This window comes from Neophocaena asiaeorientalis, unplaced genomic scaffold (genome assembly GCF_003031525.2).
Source record: "Neophocaena asiaeorientalis asiaeorientalis breed wild unplaced genomic scaffold, Neophocaena_asiaeorientalis_V1.1 scaffold240, whole genome shotgun sequence".
Taxonomy (NCBI): Eukaryota; Metazoa; Chordata; class Mammalia; order Artiodactyla; family Phocoenidae; genus Neophocaena; species Neophocaena asiaeorientalis.
Genome location: NW_020185331.1, coordinates 3145950 through 3158999, shown reverse-complemented (window position 1 = coordinate 3158999; position 13050 = coordinate 3145950). Strand labels below are relative to the sequence as shown.

At 42.2% G+C, this 13050-nt stretch overlaps 1 protein-coding gene across 2 annotated transcripts in view; it reads left to right on the top strand.

Annotated features, from left to right (window-relative positions):
• DNMBP (dynamin binding protein) overlaps window positions 1-13050 on the top strand; it is a 108164-nt gene that overhangs the window by 32532 nt on the left and 62582 nt on the right. The window contains exons 2-4 of one of the 2 annotated variants that reach the window (XM_024735029.1): window positions 78-232; window positions 1750-1872; window positions 9485-11488. In XM_024735029.1, the coding sequence (XP_024590797.1) occupies window positions 88-232; window positions 1750-1872; window positions 9485-11488 (2272 nt within the window). In that variant the 5' untranslated portion in view covers window positions 78-87. The remainder of the gene's footprint in view (window positions 1-77; window positions 233-1749; window positions 1873-9484; window positions 11489-13050) is intronic. The other variant, XM_024735031.1, reaches the window with a different exon arrangement.

Genomic DNA, 13050 nt, shown 5'->3' with positions numbered 1-13050 from the left:
AATTCTCAAGATAGCAATGTATATTACAGTGTCTTAAATACTTATGCTTTCCCATTTCTATTGACCTTTCTTTCCAGGTTATAAAAGATGGAGGCTGGCTCAGTGGTTCGAGCCATCTTTGACTTCTGCCCTAGCGTATCAGAAGAACTGCCGCTCTTTGTGGGAGATGTTATTGAGGTGTTGGCAGTGGTGGATGAATTTTGGCTTCTAGGAAAGAAAGAGGATGTGACAGGTAAGAGGTTCATAATTCCTCACGTACAAAATAGACCACAGACCCTCCCTTCTTTCCATATTAAAAATAAAGGTTTAAGGGGAAGCCCAATAAATACACTTCAGATCCTTTTGTGTTTTCTGTGTGTGTTTACTGTGGTTTCTACCAGCAAGGAGAGAATGTCTGTTATCACTGCATCTCTCCTTACTGGTTCCTTTAAAAGGTTGACATGGTTAGGTACCAGCTGCCCTCCTAGATTCGTGGGTGTCCTAAATTTATTAAATCTGCCCTCTACCCTAGATGCACTTAACTCCCACTTTCCATGCACCTGGCTTCCTTTTTTCTATTCTTGAAAACATGTTAGCACCAGTTTCTTTTATGAATTTGCCAAGGGAAGGCTGGAAGGTTTTCCCCCACACTATGCATCTATGTTAAATCCAATCTTTAACTTATATATATTTATGGAAGTCTGGGCTGGAGTATATCATACAATCCTTAGAACAGACTCTTATTGTTACTTAAGCCACATTTGGGAGATGATAGATTATTTCCCAGTAGAAGTGACATCTCAGCTGAGATAAAAATGGTGAGTAGGAGTTAGCAAGGCAAAGAGGGTAGGCAGAGAGAATTGCTTATTCAGAGGCCCTGGAATGAGAGAGAAAGAACATGGAAGGACTGAGAAAGTTCAGTCTGGCATATGGAGTGTGAATGGTTGAGCAGGGGGAGATGGCATGGGGAGATGAGCGGAAGCTAGATCATGGAGGACAGCGCATGCCATGGAAAGGAGTTGTGGAAACAAGATACTGTAAACGTGCTTTAAGCACAATCAGATTTGTCTTTTAGAAGGCTTGATGCTACAGATTGAAGAATGGTAGGAAAGGGCAAAGCCAAAGACAGGGAGGTGGGATGGGAAGTGGATGCAGTAATCCAGGTGAGAGGTGCTGATGGCTTGGACCGAGGTGGTGAATCTGGAGATAAGTGAACAGATGCAAGAGATAGTTAGAAGGTGGAATCAACTAAACTTTCCAATGTGTTCCAACTGACAGGCCCTGTTTGTCTATTATTACTTGTTAAAACCCTGCCAGTCTTCAGATTCAACTCTAGTCTTTTTCATAAAAATTTTCATTTTCTTCCTGACCCATTTCCTACCTTCTCTGAACTTCCATAGCAATTTGTGTACCTAGGATGTGACACTGGATTTCAAACTGAATTATTGTTTATGTCTGAATTAGATTTTATGTCTGAATCAAATTTTAAGATCTTTCAGGGCCAGGACTGTCTTACTCATTTTCCCCTCTGCAGTGTGCCTTTGATAGAGTGACACCCAGTAAATGCTCATTGAATTGAATTGCACTCTGTGTTCTGCATGCACCTAATTTTGTGCACTGCATGTTTTCTATACTATATTCTCCAGTGATGAGTACTCAGTGAGTTTTCAATTCAGGGTTTATAAATGGGCTCAGAAAAAAGTTTTTTGTCCTGGTACACAGATAGAAAAAAGGAATTTTAATATTGGAAATGTTTGCTTTTATTTTCAGGACAGTTCCCCAGCAGTTTTGTGGAAGTTGTTACCATTCCCAGTCTAAAAGAGGGCGAGAGACTGTTTGTCTGTATCTGTGAATTTACATCCCTAGAATTGAACAGCCTTTCCCTCCATCGAGGTAAGTTGATCATCCAAGAGTAGACTGTTTAAAATAAGATTGGTGGAGTCAGTCCATTTTGACAACTAGATCTTTTTTTTGAATTTTTATGTGACTAACCTCTAGAGAGTCTTCAGTAATACCAAGATAGTGCTGACAATAATAATGCCTTATATTTGAGTAGCATTTCATAATTTCCACAGCATTTTTTCTCACAAATACATTCTCATTTCATTCTCAGCACAGACCTGGCAGGTAGCAAAGTGGGTATTATTAACTGCATTTAAAAAATAATGACTTCCTCCACTTACCATTAAAAAAAATGATAATAATAATGCGAATGAGATTCAAAGAATGTTACCTGCAGTTGAGAAGTTTTGGCCTCAGAATGTGAAGTTACATCACCTGATTATTTGTAAGTCCAGTATTCTCTTTCTACTGCCCCAGGTTGTAGCTACACTTCAGACTACAGTTATCTTTTTTTCCCGTAAAAATTGATATGACTTTGCTAACAACATACTATTTATTAATGCATAATAGTAGAGCAGGAATTATGGTATGCAAATTAAGAGAGAGATGCAAAACAGCCCCATTGCTATTTAACTATTAGGTAATGTTATTAAAGTTCTCATCAGAACCAGTTTAAAGGGAAGTGGTTTAAAACGGATGGTCATAGCCATGTCTCAGTGATATTCCAAGTATTTCTCACTTCTTACACTCTGATAGACATATGAACGTCTAAAGAGTGACTAAACCGTTTCGGCACATGTACTTGATTAAGTCCATACACTTCTGCCTAAGTACAGAAGCCAGCAGTGTTCCACAAACTGAAGCTTATGATCAGTGCAATTTTATGATGACTCACAACAGTCATCAAAATTGTATAATTTATTAGGTATGTTATTACTGTTGTCACTTACTCTTTTGAGTATGGCACTAAAGGGATAGGCCTAATTTCTTAAACTGTGTACACATATGGCAGAGAGAGTGCAGAGGTGGGGAGAGAGACCTAGCAAAGTCCCTAACCCTTAGTCAGTGAGAAGAAAGGAATATTGGGCTTTGACCTTAATCCTCAAAATCAGCTTTCAGAGTTTCTTGCCTTCACTTTACACTAAGCCTCTACCTCTGTTCTGTGTGCTTTTTTGCTAATCCGCGTTGGGAAGACAGACAGAAATAGATGAAGATGTTATAGGAGGGAGCCTCGTCTGTCCCTACTCACAGCTCTCCCATAGGAGGGCTGAGTCCACATCAGACCATTCAGAGGGTCTGGTGGAAGCAAAGGCACAGTGGCTTCCACCAGAGCTGTGCAGAGGATGTGGGTGGCCTGGCATTGTTTTTTCCTACACCTGGTTCCTGGAGCAAATACTGTGTATAACAATGTACTATGTGGGAATATACAGTGTGTCTACAACATTTGAGGAATTTGAGGAAGTGGCTTCTGGAATTAGTTTTTTTGCTTCATAATATATCTTGCATAGTCAAGTCTTAGGTACTAAACAGATTTTCTGCTGAATGCCTCTCCTGGGAAGACTGGACTGATATGTTCTGAACTTGATTTGAAGTTAAAATCCACCTCAGGAATCCCAGAGCCACCTGAGATTCTCAGGAAAACCCTGGTGTGGACCTTTCAGCCACAAGTCACCTCTACCAAGACTGACTCAAGGTCAGGCTGGGTCCTGGAGTCTGTAGATCTTATCTTGACTATCTTTTAACAAGTTAAGGCTGTGGAGCTGAAAAACATAAGCAGAGCTCAAAAGAAGAGGATGCAGGGCAAGGGGGGATACATAGGAAAAGAGAGAGTAGAAGGAGATGTACTAATTATTAGTGGTTTTGTCTTCTGTGATACTGTGCTGCCAGTAAACACATTGACTATTCAGCTCTCTTTCCTTCTATGCTGTTCACGTATTTTAGCTCTGTATGTCTTCCGATTTGAACATAATAGCCTCTGAGGATGGGGAAAGTAGGTGTATCTATACAATTTGTCTTTTTCTGGGAAGTTTAGCTTGAGACACAGAAATGATTTTAATTCCTCTTGTTTTCTATATATATAACATATTTTACTAGTTAGAAACAAAATCACTAAAAAAAATGAAAGTATTGTTTTATACTATATACAGTTTATGACTTGAATCTAAGTCTACTGCTTGGAATGGCCCTTCTACTTCTTAGACTGAAAATGGCCCTTCTGCTTTTTCCATTAGATCAGTGTCTCCGCTCATGAGTATATACATTCCTTTATCCCTGTCCTCTAGTACTATTAATCCAGTTCCCTGTTTCTTTGCCTTTCCTTTGGTCCTTCAGTGTAGCAGTGAAGCTTCTCCTCTTCTGTGATTTAATATATGTCAGGAGGGATTTGGAAACCTTTAAGAGCATGTGGGATAATGTTTGAGATCTGTTTTGTTTTACCATGCTGCCTTTAGTTGTTATTTACTTATCTTTCAGAAATATCGAGAGTTATAAGAGAAAAAATTATATATTTTAACTATAAAATTATATTATTAAAAATATATATGTATTTAGGGCAGGCAGTATAGTTTAGGGGATAAGAATTCTGATGGCCCTAGATTTAAATCCAATTTCACAACTCAATAACTGTGATTCTGTACTAATTACTTAAGTTCTCTTGGCGTCAGTTTCCTTGTCTGCAAATAATAATACATACATCAGGGTAGTTGTGAGGATTAAATGAGGTTATACATGTAACGCATCTGGCAGAGGGTAAGCACCCAATAAAGATTACCTATTTTATTATTCTCAACCTGGGATTCTTGGGGTTCATGGATGTGCTTCGGGGGACCTTATTTCCTGATAATTATGTGAAGTTTTGTGTGTATGTACATTTTCCCTGGGAGATTCTATTTCGAATCCAGACCACCAGTGGTTCTTCCAGCAGGTGTCACCCTTTCTCCTTTTCCCGAAGCTTTCCATTTGTTTTGGTCTGTTCCCTGTATTTTGAGTTATATTTAAATTCAGAAACAAGTTTGTCTCTTAGATCAATGTAGGTGCTGTCCTAGAAAATAAAGAGGGGGAAAAAGAGAGAAAAAACAAAAAACAAAAACAAAACAACAAGGAAAAGACAGAGAAAGAGGAGAGAAAAAAAATTAGTGAGAGCAATGAAATATTTAATTGCCTGACACAACACAGAATGCTTATCCCTTGTCTATAAGCTCATGCTTCTAGGCCACCTCTCAACCCCCAGAAAAGACCAATGAAAATTAAATTGATAAACTTATTTACAAATAAATAGATAGATAAATGATAATTATCAGTTAAAGCACTTGTGTCATAAATCTGTGGTGCCATGTGTGTGAGAGATCAGGATTAAGGTTCTGATATGGTTCGTGTGGAAACCCAGGTAAAGAGTGGTAGGTCTGCATAGAGTACAGAGTCCCTGGGCAGTAGATTTCAGTGAGGGACTTTATACTGCAGGGTCAAACTACTTATATTCAGATTCTAGGACATTCATTCTTTCTTATCATCTTATTCTTAATGCATTTCTTGTTCGAATAAAAAAATCTAACCAGAAGAAACAAGCAACGTGGTGGCTAGGATTAATCGTGCATAAGCAAAAGGCTCAGGCTGACCCTAAGAGTCACCCCACTTCCTATTTTTTTGTTCACTCTATTCCAGGAGTTCCTCTTATTGTTGTTTTTGAAATTTAGAAATGATCACTAAGCAGCCTCTATTCCTAAGGCATAGGAATGCAAAAAGCTCAGTAACAGGGCAGGCTGTAAAATAAAAGTGTTCACCAAAATTATCTCTAAAGTGCTTTTCAGGGCCTAAATTGTGACTTAAAAAAAACAAACAAAACCTTTATTATATAGAAATAATCAACAGAATGACAATCTGCCAGGTAATAAAGCTTATCAAAACAGTCACCCAGGGAGTTCCCTGGTGGCCTAGTGGTTAGGGTTCCAGCCTTTCATTGCCATGGATCTGGTTCGATCCCTGGTTGAGGAACTGAGATCCTGCAAGCCACATGGCACGGCCAAAATAAAAACAAACAACATTGTTTTCGGACTTCCCTGGCAGTCCAGTGGTTAAGACTCTGTGCTTCCAGTGCAGGGGACATGGGTTTGATTCCTGGTCAGGGAACTAAGTTGTGCCACATGGCCAAAAGAAAAAAAAAGAAAGAAGGAAAGGGAAAAAACAGTCTGAAGAAAACAACTGAAAATAGGAAAACAAACCCTGTTATATGGGTTTCATGAAGATTTGGTAAAACAAGAAAATATTCTAATTCTGCAGGTTTAAAAAAGCCAGTTCAGGGCTTCCCTGGTGGCGCAGTGGTTGGCAGTCTGCCTGCCGATGCAGGGGACGCGGGTTCGTGCCCCGGTCCAGGAGGATCCCACATGCCGCAGAGCGGCTGGGCCAATGGGCCATGGCCGCTGAGCCTGCACATCCAGAGCCTGTGCTCTGCAACGGGAGAGGCCACGACAGTGAGAGGCCCATGTACCGCAAAAAAAACCAAAACCAAAACAAAACAAACGAACAAGCAAAAAGCCAGTTCAGGGACCTCCCTGGTGGCACAGTGGTTAAGACTCCACCTGCCAATGCAGGGGACAAGGGTTCGATCTCTGGTCTGGGAAGATCCCACATGCCATGGAGCAACTAAGCGTGTGTGCCACAACTGCTGAGCCTGCACTCTGGAGCCCGCGAGCCACAGCTACCGAGCCTGCATGCCTAGAGCCCGTGCTCCACAACAAGAGAAACCACCGCAATGAGAAGCCCGCACACCGCAACGAAGAGTAGCCCCTGCTCGCCACAACTAGAGAAAGCCCACGCGCAGCAACGAAGACCCAATACAGCCGAAAGGAGGGAAGGGAGGGAGGGAGGAGGGAAGGAAGGAAGGAAAGAAGGACAGAAGGAAGGAAAGAAAGCCAGTTCATTTCAAAGCCAGGAGAGTGGGAGTTTTGGCACGCTTTTATTCGTTTTTTTTTAATTTTTGGCTGCGTTGGGTCTTCATTGCTGCACGCTGGCTTCCTCTAGTTTTGGCGAGTGGGGACTATTCTTTGTTGTGGTATGCGGGCTTCTCATTGCGGTGGCTTCTCTTGTTGCGGAACACGGGCTCTAGGCACGCGGGCTTCAGTAGTTGTATCACGCGGGCTCAGTAGTTGTGTCGCGTGGGCTTTAGAGCGTAGGCTCAGTAGTTGTGGCACATGGGCTTAGTTGCTCTGCGGCATGTGGGGTATTCCCAGACCAGGGCTCAAACCCATGTCTCCTGCACTGGCAGGCAAATTCTTAACCACTGTGCCACCAGGGAAGCCCACACTTTTATTCTTAATCACCAAAAGACCTACTGTGTCTGAACAGTAGCCATGTCTCCAGTGAATTCCCTCTGTGGTCCTGATGGAGTGGCCTTAGAACTAGTGGGGGAAAAAGTCACTTGTAATTCTCAGGACCCCAAGCTCTGACCAATGGATATTGAATCAGGAATTAAAGGAAAATAGAAATATAGGACCAAGACCCTATTTTCAGGGACATCTAAGCGAAACAGCATGAAATCAGTGAAAATGTATTGGGTGCCTACCAGTAAATGCAAAATCTTACATTAGAAGCTGTGTAGTACATAAAAATACAAGTGTCAAAATTGTTGATATAAGTGATCATTTCTTTAGTAGGCTACAGATGGCCAAGATGTGTGTAGGCTTCTAAGGTTTCTCAGGGAAGCATGCTAAGGTTTCAGATGGAGAGGCTTCTATAGGAGACAATGAAAGTCCCCTTGTGTGGAATAGGGTCTCAGAGGTGAGATAATATTGGATAGCTGGGGATGGGGCAAGGGGTGGTTGTGACTGGATGTGAATACCAGTTTGCACTGAGGTGAAAACATAAGAGTAGCCTTTTGGTATCTTAGTTAACTAAACCTCTTTGGAGGGTGTCCACAGCAAACTTATTTTTTAAAATATATTTCCCGTAGTAATAATAGGATTATTAGAGTAGAAGCCTTAGGCGGTAGGAAGAAGCCTTCATGCCTCATGGTAAACTTTTGAGCAGGGGAGGGATATGATAAAATGGGTACATTTGTAATCTTAGTTTGGCATGAATGATTTGGTAGACTGGAAGAGACGGTGTCTGGGGCGAGGTTTAAGAGTGAGATATGATGGGAGTTGGATGAGGTAGCAAAGAGTAAGTGACGAATGGAATAAATATTTTGAGAGAAGAAATTAGAGGACGAAAGGAAGTTAGAAGCGTGGAGCTAGTTTAAAAAGTTAAAACTGATGATCTACAAAATGAATAGTTCATAATCAGATAATTAAAAGTTTGCTGCAAAACAGTTTGCTGCAAAACTATAGGGTAATTTTTTAACTGGGGCAAATCCTTTCCTCACCTTCTTCAATAATAAGGCAGATGCTAACTGTTTAGCTTATATTTTGTGAAGATAGCCTGAAACAGCAATATTGGAACTACTGGTTATTTTCAAAAACAAACTGTCGATTACGAGAACGTTCTTCTAAGATTTCATTATGATGTATTTTCAGGATAAGGATAGTTCAAGAAGGGCTCTAACAAAGTGAGAGAGTGGCATGGGCATATATACACTACCAAATGTAAAACTGAGCTAGTGGGAAGCGGCTGCATAGCACAGGGAGATCAGCTCGGTGCTTTGTGACCACCTGGAGGGGTGGGATAGGGAGGGTGGGAGGGAGGGAGAGGCAAGAGGGAAGAGATATGGGGATAGATGTATATGTATAACTAATTCACTTTGTTATAAAGCAGAAACTAACACACCATTGTAAAACAATTATACTCCAATAAAGATGTTTTAAAAAAAAAAGAAGGGCTCTGGAGAAAATAAATGAACAGTTTGTTGTCCACACCCTACACTTCCAACCCATTCCTGAAGATTCTTTCTTTGTTCGATTTTTGATATTGAATATAATTTAGTGTGAGAAATTAGATCCATCTATTCAAAGGACTATAGTGGCCATGACTATATTCTTCATCATTTATAAATGAATCCAGTGGTACAGACTATTGCTGGTAGTAGCATTTCTCTAACTTTTTGATCTTAGGATGCCTTTACATTCTTAGAAGTTTTTGAGACCCTAAAGAGCACTTGCTTGTGTGAGTCTATTGATATTTACCATATTAGCTGTTAAAGCTGAGAAATCTTTTAAATTACCAATTTATTTTTAAAAACTCATATTAGCATTAATAACATAAATAAGTTTATGAAAAATAACTAGTTTCCTAAACAAAAAAAAATTTAGTGAGAAGAGTAACATTGGTTTGCAGTTTTTGCAGATGTCTTTAATACTTGGTTTAATAGAAGAAATCTAGATTCTTTTACTTGAATCTATATTCAGTTTGCCTCGTTACATTGTTTTGACTGAAGTATATGAAGTGTATGAAGAAAATATGATCGTTTTGACCTCACAGACCCTCTGAAAGGATCTTAAGGATCCACCCCCAGGGTTCAGCAGACCACATTTTGAAAGCCATGGGTTTACAGGAATGTTCACTATATTGTCACTAAATTGTCAAAAAGTGTTCATGCACTTAAAACTCTAGGTTTATATTCCCATGAATGTGGTAGCTATTTAAGATGGTGAGTTGCACTGTTAGTTAGTTATACCAGTATCCTGCTGAGGTGATAACCGAGGTCATTATCTTTGCTTCTCTTCTCTTTCTTCAGGTGACCTAGTGGTTCTCGATGGCACTCCCACTGCCGGGTGGCTGCAGGGCCGGAGCTGCTGGGGTGCCCGGGGCTTCTTCCCATCCTCATGTGTTAGGGAGCTCTGCCTCTCCTCACAGAGTCGGCAGTGGCACTCACAGAGTGCCCTTCTCCAGATTCCCGAGTATTCAATGGGACAGGCCCGGGCACTGATGGGTCTCTCTGCCCAGCTGGATGAGGAGCTGGACTTCAGAGAAGGGGATGTGATTACCATTATTGGAGTTCCTGAACCAGGCTGGTTTGAAGGGGAGTTAGAGGGTCGAAGAGGCATTTTTCCGGAAGGTTTTGTAGAGCTTTTGGGGCCCCTGAGGACTGTGGATGAGTCAGTAAGTTCTGGAAATTGCGATGACTGCATTACTAACGGTGAAGTAGGTACCAACACAGGAGAAGAGAGACAGCCAGAAGAGGAAGGCGAGCAGCCAGGCACCTATGGGATTGCCCTCTACAGATTCCAAGCCCTGGAGCCAAATGAGTTGGATTTCGAAGTAGGCGATAAAATCCGAATCCTGGGGACCCTGGAAGATGGCTGGCTAGAAGGATCACTGAAGGGCAGGACAGGCATCTTTCCTTACCGCTTTGTAAAGTTATGTCCTCAAACAAGGGTGGAGGAAACCGTGGATCTGCCACAGGAAAGCAGCCTCACCAACATCCCTGACACATCTTTGGATTGTTCAGAGGACTTCTTAGAAGTGGAAGGAAAAAGACATGAATCTCATGAGTATAAAGCAGAGAAGTCCAACTCAGTTATTTCTGAAACATCCACTTCCCCACTGGAGCATCTGACTTCTGAGTATGAAGAAGACAAAAACTCTCACTGGGATGTGGGCACCTCAGAGGGGCCCCCAAGAAGCACAGGTTCAGGGCACGAACAGCTTCTTACCAAATACTCTTCCACAAAGGATCCTTCAGAGGTGGTAAATGGTGTTACGTCCCAAACTCCAGTACCTTTTCATCCCGAATTGCAGAAAAACCAGTATTATTCTATAGGAGGAGGAAGCAACCCCTGCCCCAACCAGTACTCTGACCCTCTTCCTCTAGAAGCAAGGACTAGAGACTACTCCAGCCTACCTCCCAGAAGAACATACTCCCAGCCGAAAACCCTTCAGAAGCCAGTGCCACCTCTTCATAGCACCTTTTCCCGTTTAGCCTCCAGGGCAGTCAGACCCAGCCAGTTGAGCCCTCAGCTCCAGGGCATGGCGAGGTGTGTGAAAAAGCACCTCACACCCAAAGAAAATGCTTCCAGCTTTTGCTCTGCATCAGAGAGATCAGAGATGAAGCCTGGTCTGCAAGACAAGACACCTGCTGTGGAAGCAGTGGCACTTTCACAGGGAGACGGCAACACGGACCTGGATTCTAAGTTGACACAACAACTGATAGAGTTTGAGAAGAGCTTGTCAGGGCCCGGCACAGAACCAGATAAAATTTTGCGCCACTTTTCAATCATGGACTTTAACTCCGAAAAGGATATTTTCCGAGGTTCCTCGAAGCTAATCATCCAGCAGGAGCTGCCTGAGAGGAGAAAGGCTCTAAGGCCACCGCCACCCCGTCCCTGTACTCCAGCATCCACTCCTCCCCATTTGCCAGTGGACCAGAGCCTGAGACCGGAACCACCCTTGGCAATGCGACCCTCTCGCCCCGCTCCCCTGCCTCCCTCGGCCCAGCAAAGAACGAATGCAGTACCCCCCAAGCTCCTAACCTGTAACCGTCCTGGCTGGGAGAGCCTAGAAAAGGAGGGCCCTGAGAACATGGAGAAAACTTTGGACCAGACTTCCCAGTGTCCCTTAGTCTTGGTGAGGATTCAGGAGATGGAACAGGACTTGGATATGTGCTGCAGGGCTCAAGAAGAGCTGAACTTACTGCTAGAGGAGAAGCAAGAGGAATCACTAAGGGCAGAGACCCCTGAGAATCTTGAGTTCTACGAGAGTAACATTGAGAGTTTGAACATGGAACTCCAGCAGCTTAGAGGTAAGTGATGAGGAGATAGTATATACTTGTTTCTTGACACCCTCAAGTCCAAGTAACAGCCTACCCAGGCTTTTAGGGATATGTTACCATCTATGATGGACAGTTAAGGAATGGTTTGCTTTTTATTACCTAACTTCTCGCTCTGTCACCACAATTAGATGGCTCTGTCTGAATGTATCCTATGACCACTATAGCCTCCTAACTCCATTTGCTGCTCAGGTAAAAAAGCTCAGACCTCAGTGACATCCATAGCAGTTGTGCAGATGGAAGTCCCCAGATATAACTAACTTTAACCAGACTCTGCTCAGGACTAAAGACTTCCAGGCTAAGACTCATGAGAAAACAGTATGTTGTATCTTTGTGGTCCAGGGACTAAGTTTCAATAATAATAACAAACATTTATAATGTATTAATAAGCATTTGTCACAAAGAATCTTCACAGTTACCTTGAAGGTACTGGGTTAATTCATATGGCTACTTTATAGATGAGGAAACCGAGACTTGCAAAGATTAAGTAGCTTGCTAAGGGAACCGGGAATCGAGCCCATGTCTTTAACTACTATGGTTTACTGTTTCCCACCTTGCACATTCAAAAATTGAAATGCTGTCTCTTAACTTGGGGGTGACCAGGCTCTGGAGACTTCATTTGTATTCACCAGCCTATCAAGAGAAATAATTTATAAAGTAGGAAGAAGAAAAGAGTGAGATAATAGCAACTGGTCTAGGGCCTGAGGAGAGCATGACTGCATGCCTTTTGGCATGCATGCCAGAGAGCTCTGAACCTACATGTCCTTAGGAAAGTCAATAATAAAAAGCACTCTGTGGGTCTAGGAGTTGCAGGATCCTAATAAATGAAAACAAGGTAATGGTGACCCAGAGAGACTAAATCAAGATGGCAGACCAAGTACACATACCAACTTTCCCTTGTCCTTTAGATCTCTAAAAGTGAATGAAAAAAAAATAATAAAAAATTCCAAGAAGAAAGAGTATTATCAGAAGGCCAGAAGGCGAGTAATTTTCTGGAAGTTGGAAAGCAGACGGATTACAGAAAGAGAGGAAACCTCTGTCTAAAATATGCTCAGGCAAGAATTGCTGTGCAAGTGGGCACAGTTCTGCGGGAACTCCAAACTCAGAGGCGTGGCCCGGGAGGGTGTCCTGGAGCACATGCAGGATGATGAATTAGGGACCAGCCAGATCACTGGGCCCCTGGGTCATTTGTGCTCAACAGGGCAGTGGTGACATTTGCTCTCAAGGTAAAGCACGAGGGTGAGCACCTAGACATGTCCTCAAGAGGGTGTTCATTTAATATGAGTATCTGAACTCTTGGGGAATGCCAGATACCTTGACGATTTCAGAGTGCCTGAAATGGAATCCTGAGGGAACTTTGGCTCAGCGCTACATCCTCAAAGCCATAGCAAGCCCCAGATTCTCCGTCACCTTCCATACATACAAGTTTTGAGATATACTTGTAAACTGTTCTTGCGTTAGATATACAGGTGACAGAGAACAAAACTCTCCCAAATTCCAGGTAGCAAAAATTTCTCAATAATGATACTTACTAG